The sequence below is a fragment of the Lotus japonicus genome, chromosome 4, assembly GCF_012489685.1.
Source record: "Lotus japonicus ecotype B-129 chromosome 4, LjGifu_v1.2".
In the NCBI taxonomy this organism is placed as follows: Eukaryota; Viridiplantae; Streptophyta; class Magnoliopsida; order Fabales; family Fabaceae; genus Lotus; species Lotus japonicus.
The window spans coordinates 70067179-70077422 of NC_080044.1; the positions used below are offsets into that span (position 1 = coordinate 70067179).

At 33.6% G+C, this 10244-nt stretch overlaps 1 protein-coding gene across 1 annotated transcript; it reads left to right on the plus strand.

The window, feature by feature from the left end:
- The first annotated feature begins 7049 nt into the window (after positions 1-7049).
- On the plus strand, positions 7050-8381 carry LOC130714559 (FCS-Like Zinc finger 14-like). The gene is made up of 2 exons (XM_057564465.1): positions 7050-7715; positions 7921-8381. The coding sequence occupies exons 1-2, from the start codon at positions 7165-7167 to the stop codon at positions 8075-8077; spliced, it is 708 nt and encodes a 235-aa protein (XP_057420448.1). The 5' UTR covers positions 7050-7164; the 3' UTR covers positions 8078-8381.
- The last annotated feature ends 1863 nt before the right edge of the window (positions 8382-10244 follow it).

Genomic DNA, 10244 nt, shown 5'->3' on the forward strand with positions numbered 1-10244 from the left:
CTTAAGCCTATTTCTTTTGTCTGCTGTGATTAGCTTGCTTTACTTCACTAGTTTTCTATCTAAGTCTGTTGCATTTTAATCTCTATGTTTTTTTACTGATTACTTCTTTTATAATGGGTGCTAGATTTGGGGTGAGGGGGTGAGGGACAGTGTGAGAGGGAGGGGATGAGGGTGGGAAGAAGAAGAAGATGAAGATGGAGGAGGGTGATGGTGGTGGACTGGTGGGGAGAGGTAGAGGAAGATGGGGGAGAGAAAGAATTTCTTTTCAACCATAGGGACTAAATTGAAGCCTTTAAAATTTTCACAACATTCAAGGACTAAATTGAACCTTTCCCAAACATTCTTAACGTTCACATGCCACGTCCCACTTCCGTTAACAGCGTGAGCTAATTTTAACTCAGGGACTGCATATGAGGGAGATTTGGCACATCCAGAGATCACGAGTGTCATTTTGAAAGTTTAGGGACGAAGTTGAAGACGGTTGACACTTTCAGGGACGAACTTGGCTATTTACCCATTTTGTTTTGTTAATTCTAGCTTTAGTTTGCTTGTTTTTCTTTCTATCTTTCTTACTAGTTTTATTTATGGTACTGTCTATTGTAGTCTAGCTCACTTGGGAGAGCATGTTCCCAAGCCCCTATTTTTATCAATGCCATTCTCTTTTCTAAAAAAAAAAGATACTTTCTATAGTATTGTGTTTTTTGGGACAATAAATATTGTGTTCTGCCAAAAATCGATTGTGCCAAAATTGGACTGGGCTGTGTCGAATAACCTGGGCCTGTTCAATCGATCAAAATATGTTACAAGTATAACTTATTAGTCGATCATCCAATTCGGCTAATTTATAATGGATTATAGGCCCAACAATTTTAATACTTTCCAGGAAGCTATAATTGGCTATGAAAAAAAATAATAAAAACAAGCTAGATTAGATTTAAAGAGTGTTTAAATCCAAAAATATTTACTCCTCTTAAAATCGAGCATCTTAACATCATTTATCCTTATTTACACTTTTTAAAAAAATTGGTAAGGACTAAGAGTCATACAAAAAACAATTTAGGAATCTATTTGATTTAGACTTTATTACTCTATTTGGCAATGTTCTGAAAACCGGACCGGTCATTGAACCGGTTAAGGCACTACTTCAAGGTTTAAAGGTCCAACCGGGGTTAAATCGAGGTTGAACCGAAGTTGAACCGTTATTAATTATATAATAGTTTTTGATATAATTACTTAATTATACAATGTTATAGCACTGTAATCTCACAATATTGAAAAATGAAGAGAGAAGTAACGTACATAAGTATTACTCTATAAATTGAAAAAGTAAGTTCCATAAAAAAATAATTAGATGAAGATGAAATCAATCCTAGGGAAGTAACGTACAAATACAAACAATTAGTAATTAAATACCATTGTTTTTTCCCTAGAAATAATGCAGTTATAGTTAAGGAGCATTTAAGTCTTTTTTTTTGAACGTAGGAGCATTTAAGTCTTACTTTAATACTATAATTGTATATTTTGAAATGATAAGTAATTAAAGAGAGATAATTTTAACCCTAATTTCTAGCAATCACTTTCAAAACTGTTAGAGACTCTTCTCATCCTCATACAATGCTCTGTTTTGTTTGTTCTCTGCTGCTATAGTGCTATATGTAAATAGCAAATTCATTTCAAACTCTTCTCTCCTCTCCTCTTATTCTTCTCCCCCTCCCCACCTATATTTTTCCTCGTAACCTTTCTACTCTTGTTCTCCCCTTGGAAAAGAAATTGATGAAACTTGAAAGGTCTATTGAGCCCAAAACAGATCTGCATAAAGATGGAGAAGAAAACACAACCTTTTCATGATGTAAGGTGAACCGGTTTCAACCGTTAAACCGCCGGTTTTGACCGATTTTTGCAGTTCATAGCGGTTCAAACCGGTTTTTGAGCGGTTCGTTATTAGTCCGGTTTTCATAGCTTAACGGACCGGCCACCGCACCAGTTCCCGGTCGAACCGGCCAGTCCGGTCCGGTTTTCATAACATTGCTATTTGGAATTTTGGATTCAAAGGTGAAAATGGGAGGAAGGAATATGTGAGAAATGAATATAAGAGGAAAATGAGGAAATGTTTAAGTTGTTGGGATTGAGTGAAAAAGAAGGGAGAATAAAGGAAAAAAAAAAATTAATATTTACATAATAACAAGTGTACCCTTTTTATTATTATAATGTGTATTGAAATTGTAAAGCTTGAGTAGGTGTGTACAAGGGACGGGTTGGGACGAGTTTTGGTTAACTCTAAACCGGCCCTAAATATTGATCGGGTCAATTCTTAGACCCTAACCCGTCCCTAGACCCGAAGCAACCCGATAATATGCGGGTCCAATTTAGGACGACCGGGTTGACTCGAGGGACAATAAATCTAAGACTATTTGATACTAATTGTAAAATTTAAAGATAAAAATATACTAAAAGGTTTACAAGTGAGAACTATTTTTTAGAAGAAAGAGCTTGAAATGATCTAATTCTTGCATAATCTATGTCATAATCTATTGCACTTGAGAGGTTTACATTTTATTTGATCTATATGCACGTGTCACTCATTTTGTTTGATCTCTCTTCACTTGTCTCACATGTGCATTACATGATTTTCTCTTGTTAAAGCATGAAAGTGTCTATCTTTTGACCAACGATTATTTAATTAATAAGATAAATGTTAAACATTTTCATATCATCCACATGGTAAGATAAACTTGAGCACCATCTATCACATTTTGACCATTATAACAAATTAAAATTTTATATAATACATATGTGAGACGGGCCGGGTGACCCAAGTGTCAACCTGAACTCGACCCGACCCGAAGCCAGATAACTCAATGATCAACCCTAACCCGACATCTTTTAATGATTAGGCCGGGAAGACTTGGATCGGGACGGGTTAACGGGTAGGGCCGAGTCTTGTAAGTTTTCACCTCATGACTGCAAAGAAAATCAAATTGGTACCGTTACCCCTTCATTTTCCATCCCCACCTATTTTCCACTCTCATCCAAACACATCAAAAATTTATTTTCCACTCATAATCCATTCTACCACTTTCCTTCCTCAAAATTCACTCAAACAAACAAAGTGTATATGTCAGGACCTGGAACATATTTAACCACCCATCATTTTGAGGAATATTTTTCTTCTTGTATTATTAATTATTAAATTCACCAGCCCGTGGAAGGAGCACACGTGTGTTTTGTTAATGTGAGGTTTTGATTTACCCATAACTTCACTCATTTTATCTTTTTATTTATCATTTTTTATCACACACACTCATAAAAAAATATGTTTTGGTACTCTTTACCACCTAGTGCGCTGACCGTAGGGTGAAGGATTAGTCTCACGGCTGTTGGCTGTGATGATACATTGGTCAAGACAAAAAAGAAATATTCTGGTACTCCTTAACACTAGTGTTAACTGACATTATCTCTAATTCTCATATCTCGATAGATCGAGGTTTAAATCTTCTATGGTCCATGAATATTTTAATTAGGGGTAACCCTCATTAGTAAAATATTTTAGCGTTTCTATTTAGGAGTTAGTCTCTGCTGATCTCTCTAGCACATATTAGGGGCTACTGGTGCCTTATCTGGTAGTATAGAAAGTTGTTTCTTTTTTGTTCCATCATTTTTTTATAAAAAATATCTCTTTTATATTTCTATTTTATTAGGGTAAATATGGAGGGTGAATTGATTTTGATTGTGTGGTGTGGGTCCTTTTCTCCTTTTAATTATTGGTGTCTGTTTCTTTTGTTATACTGTTTGTTTGTTTTGTTATCATTCAAAGCGGTTCCGTTCCATTTTCAAGGCCCCTTTATTTATTTCAGCTGTCTATGAATGTGGGCCACCATTTTCATTGCATCGACCTCAATACCTCATTATATTCGTATTCCCAAACACTTCAATCACTAAACTACGCCTCTTCCACATTATCAATTACTCTGAACTCTTCCTTTATTTTTTTTAAATAGAAAAACCTTTAAAGGGAATTTTTTATGAAGTTACCAAAATCTACCAAGAATAATCAGCATAACTGATAGATAGTTAATCTTCTTAAGTATTTAGTTAATTCTTCGATTCTTAAACGTTGTGTATGAAGAATTATTTGTTAAGAGAATAATTTGTGGAAAGAATCTGACCCACTTAATGTAATCTTCAAGTCTTAGGTGTTTGAAAATAATGTCATTTATATTATAATATATTCACAAGAAAAGTGAATTTTGTATGATAATATTGTGAAATTCAGTTGCAAAATTTTAAAATGAATTTATTCAATATGAAGAAATTACTATCTTTAGCTTCTAGCAGAATTGATTCTAAAGATTGAAACTAATTATCAAAAATAGCTCGCAAAGATGATGTATTGACATTAGGAATTTGATTTACCTCATCGGAACATATTCTAAAGTTTCCTAATAGGAAACCAAACACACCAATTAGATTGTGAGTCATAAAATCTTTAAATTAAGTTCATTTTAAAACTACATTGGGTCTTTAATGATGTTTTGATCAATTTTATTTTATTGAGAGGAAAAAGTGGGACTCACATTGGACTAGTGCAAATATTTCTTTGTGCTGATCTTGATTCTTGAGTAAGAGTAACCGTTATACATGTTCCCGTTGCTGGGATGATCAGATTGCTCTTCACCAATTCTACAACATAAATCGTTTTTAGTGGCACTACAATAAATTAAAGTATATATTATTACCAAGACACACAAATTTTGTGGCAATGAAGAATGGCCGGTAAAAAGGAAGGAAATATTACACTATATTAAGTACTAACTATAAAATTGGGGTTGAAGTAACTGTAAGAAGATTGTCACGAATTTCATGCTATACTCTATTGCTTTTCTACGTCATGGTTTTAGATCCAATTGTGATTCAATATAATCTGATAAGTAAACATTTTATATTGTTCATTATTGTATAAAATTGTTATTATATACTATGTCTTTTTAGTTCAGATTGGTTGACCCCAGCTCTTTGGGATGAAAATATCATGTTACGAAATAATGTTTCAATTTCCTGACACACCAATCTAATTTTGATAACGCAATAAAAATTAATTGTAAGCGGATCAATTATAAACTTGAGATGTGTAATTGACATGACAATTTTTAAAAAATAATACAAAAATAGACACAATTTAGGAATAATAAGATTTCAATTTTACTTTAATTCTTGTACTATTATATATGATGTTACAACTTACAATGCTCTTTGAATGCCTGTTGTTGTTGCGTCACTTTGAATAATATGTTGTTTTTTATTTTATCATTTTCGGTCATACACTATGACTATCATAAAATTAGCCGTGGAAGACAATTTTTTCTGATAGGGAGTTGAAGAAATGTTTATTAAAGTCAAAGTTCAGAACTTTGACTAAGCGTTAGTAGTTATGACTTATGAGACTTTGAATATGTTGTTATGCAAAAAACTTGGATAATTTTAGTTATGGAGTAATTAAAATGATATTTTGAGTTTTGATAGCGATTAAAATCTTATTTTGTTGTCTAGCACCTCCAGCAGTAACTTAATTTTTTTTTTGATAGGTCCAGCAGTAACTTAATTAATCATAAAAGAGTTTTTATTATTTAATTTTTCATTGATTAATATCAACCATTCAATAACAATTAATGGACATGATTATTACCCCTTTAGCCCTTTTAATACAAAGTTTTGCCTATAAAAAAAACAATCCACTTGTGTTAAATGCTACATTTTCATTCCAAAAAAAAACCTACATTAATCTACATAGAATAAAAATATTTACACTTGTAATAGTTAAGTTAGACAAACCACTTATAATTATAGATATAGAGTAATAAAAAGAAAAGGAAATGATATCTGAAGGGTATAAAAGTAACTTAGTAGCGATAGGTGCATAGTGCATTTATGTTCCGAAGTGGGCTCGACCACCATGTCGCTTTCCATACATCAAAATCAATGGGCTCTCCTCTATGATGTGCTTCCGGTCATCACTGTACACGTGGTCCTCCATCCAACGGTCCAAATGCCATCGAATCCTTTTCAAGGAGAGACATCCACCCTCAACCTCAACTCAAGTGTCATTCATGTCTTGAGAAATTTGCAAAAAAAAAAAAAAACCTCAAATAACATATAATTAATCACATGGAGTAATTTGAAAATATATATACATAAGGTTGGATAACATTAAAGTTCAAAATATTAAATATCTGCTTACATTCTCATATTTATTCAAGCAATAACTCTAAGAATTTATAAGAAAAACATTTCAAGTAACCTACAATTATGAATCAGTCGACTTCAATATTAGACTATTAGTAATTAAAATCAACGAACTACTACTAATTATATCAAATTTTAATTTCAAATCATGTCACTATTGCATCAATTAGTTATTATGTCTGTTATGATTCATATAATGAACCTCAACAATTTCCATGTATTTGACTACACAATCAACTCTCTCAAAAAAAAAAAAAAAAGACTACACAATCAACATAACATATATAGCCTATAATATTAAACTAATGTTTATTTTGTAAGTAGGGTATCTCAATAATTGAAAATGACAAATTTGGTTTTCAAGAGCATGGCCCACTGACAAGTGACATTGATATATTATTAAGGTAATATTATCACAAGAAAGGAATCAGTTTAAGGTGTAAGCAAATCGAATCGACACATTATCATATATCACTTATTCAATTCAATTAAATAATAAAGCTTCAACCCAAGATATCTAATTGGTAAGAACACATCACTTCTTCTAATAGTATGTCTGCGAAACCATAAGTTGTTATTATGGGTCGCACTATTTGAGATACCTTACAGATTGTCTATCAAAATAACTCTCACATTGACAAGAAATTGACTTATGATTATAATCCGAGTCGAACTCACTCAATTTTCTTTTTAATATTAAAGCTTGAAATAAAATATTAATTGTTGGGTATTTCTCTAGCAATCATCACCCATAAAATTCCAAACAAAACCAGGGGCTTAGCCCAACTACTCCATGAATTAAAATTAACATTGCTTTATGGTTTTGGTCTTATAAAGACACCCACATCCCTCACCTTTCTATTCTCCATTAGACACTCTTACCCAACACAACACCCATCCTCTCTTTTATATTCCCCTCTCATCATGTTGAGTAAGAGACCACCACCCATCATCGGAAAGTTATCGGAGCTACTAGTCTCCGGCGGCCGCGCGGTGGCGCTGTTAGAAAGCCCAAGAACCCCGTTAGACACCAAGATGGTGCCACCATCACCAAGAGGGTTGAAAAGCTACGACCTCGGTGGTGTTGGCCTCAAAATCGTGGTGGATCTTGATAAATCCTGTGAAGTGAGACGCGAGGTTTTGCCCAAACATGCCGTTTGCAGCTCCAATATGAACCGATCGGGTCCGATTCCGGTGAAGAAAAACTCAGATGCTAGATACGAAATCGATGATCAGGGAAGCTTGGAAGAAGAGTTTACCTATGTCACATGCCATGTACCTAACAAAACGTTCACCAAGGTTTACTATGATGGTGGTGAAGGTGATTTTGGTAAGAAGAACGGTAAAGTTGGTGTTCTTAGAAGAACCCCACCTCAAAATTTTGAGCCTGAACCATTGTTTCCCACCTCGAATTTTCTCAGTTCATGTAATCTATGTGGGAAGAAGCTTCATGGCAAGGATATATACATGTACAGGTATTGATTAATCTACTAAGAAACTGTTCTTTTTTCCTTGTTTGTATAGTATAATTGATTTTGAAACCAATAGCGCTATAGCCTAGCGCCCTAGGGTTCACCGCTATAGCGCTTAAATTAGTGTTTTTTGGGCTTGGCGCTACGCGACGCTATTCACCATTAACAACCCCTGGTACTGATGATGATTTTGTTGTGGTGTTTGCAGAGGAGAGAAAGGATTTTGCAGCCAAGAGTGTCGATCAAGTCAGATAATGATGGATGAACGCAAAGAGGTGTGTAGATCAGAAGCATCCGTGGAATTGTCAAGTTCACCTTATACAACAAGGGAACAGATATTTTCAACTGGGATTCTGGCACTTTAGATAATTTTGAGGGGTTTGGAATTAATCTGAGTCTGGCTGAGGAAGTTAATAATCCAGGGACTGATGAAGTGATGATCTATCTAGTAATAATTTATATACCTACTAAGTACATAATATAATACGGCTATACTATTATTAACTATCTGGAATAATTGATAGTTAAGGTAGCTTGATCGTAACTGAGAAAAAATTTTGATCTGAGAAAGAAAGGGGGGGTAGATATTCTGATGTATTATTTATTATCCTGTTACCAAGATGGAAAGAACTATGAACTTGAGATCTCAATTGCACAGATTTTTGTTTATTTCTTCTGTTTCTCAGTTTCTGTCTCAAGCATATAATCTAATTCAGGCTAACAGATCCTTTCCAATCTCATTTTCTTTGGTTAAAAATAGAGTTTTGGTCTATCTAACTTCTATTTTTAATTCGATTCTCACCATCTATGGTTGATACAATATCTTCAATCTGAATCATGACATGTTTAAGTATAAAAATGAAAAAATCAAACTAAGAAGGAAAAAAAGAGGGACATGTATAAAAATCAAGAAATAGATTTATTGTACTTCACAATAATTTTATTATTTACAATGAAAAATATAACAAGGACGGAATTAAAAACATTTTACACTTTTTTCATTGGGTTCCCTGCCCTGTTTTGTTTTCTTGTGAATTTGTGCACAAACAAGCCATTAACTCATCTAAGATGACTTATGCGTGTTTGTATTTGTGCGTATTTGTATTTATGTTCAAGTCAGCTGAAAATTCACGTATTTGTGCGTGTTTGTATTTTTGTTTAAGTCGGCTGGAAATTTATTCACTATAATGATACAAGAGATGTGAATTGATCAAATGACATTTAAATTGCATTAGAATATACATTTTGACAAAAATACAAACACACCCAACGAGAGCAGAGAACTTGAGAGGTAAAAGTGGGTGCATGAATTGGGAGCTTTTGATGAACAGAAGAAGAAGCTGTCTCATAAATGTGTTATTTCGTCGTTAGAGTGGATGCCATTCATGGGGGACCCTGGGAGGGACCTTTTGAAAATGAAGAACCCACCACTGGAATGAATATGACAAGGGAATCCAACTATCACCCATCCCCACTATGAAAAAAGTGAAAAAGAAAGAAAAAAATCATGAAACAAACTACGGTCTTAAAGAAAATCATATCATGATTTTCCTGGCTACTTTTATGTATGGGAACCTCTTTTATTATTCGAGGCATATGCCCCACTAGCAAATTATATTTCTCCACCCAAATTTTCCCTGAAAACGAACATCATTGTGCTCCCTGCTCTTGAGTGTGGAAAGTGATTTATCGATATGGATACATAAGTTACTTTTGCAAGCTTTGTATGTGTTGTTATATGGCTGAATTTCAATCTAAGAGATTCTTCAGACATGTGATAATTTCATGCGGTTAGTTCATGGAGCAAAACTTTCTTGTGCACACAATCTTACATAATTTGTATGTAAGTTTACCACATCCGGGTTGAAAATAATTGCTTTTGTAAAGGATACATGTTGCTAAAAAACAAAATTTTCAGCAATGACTTTCACATTTTTTACCTCATGAATTAAATACTTTTTTGAAGATTGGTGCTGAAGTGGCTACCAATCTTAGTACAAATACTTGAGTTGAGACGGTGCTAGTGCTCCATGCATGGCCATTTGTTAGTTTTATACTAATATATAAGGTATGATAGAAAAAAAAAAAGATAAAGAGGATTGAGACTTCACAAACCCTGGCAAAGGGCAATGTCTACGCTCTCAGTAGATATTTTCCTCTCCTTCACTTTCTCATTTTTATATGAAATTTATATCTATCTACTACGTCTTCACAAACCCTAGTGAAGGGCAATGTCTACTCTATCTTAATAGATATTTTCCTCTCCTTTACTTTCTCGGTATAGGGTTCTCCCTAATATGCACCACTTTTAAAGTGGTGTAATTTTACACCACCTACTTTGACCGGGTATAGCAGGTTAACACATTATTTTTTTTTTAGAAAAAATATCATTAAAAATTTGTCATATATTAAATTTCTTTAAAAAAAAAAATGTTGACCTATTATAGTAGGTTAAAAAAAGTGGTGTAAAATTACACCACTTTAAAAGTGGTGCATATTAGGGGCACCCTACTTTCTCATCATTTATATCAA

Excerpts from the sequence above, each read along its gene's own strand:
- LOC130714559 (XM_057564465.1), top strand. The coding sequence starts at position 7,165 with ATGTTGAGTAAGAGACCACCACCCATCATCGGAAAGTTATCGGAGCTA. Across the intron at positions 7,716-7,920 it reads AAGGATATATACATGTACAG|AGGAGAGAAAGGATTTTGCA; the intron begins GTATTGATTAAT and ends TGGTGTTTGCAG.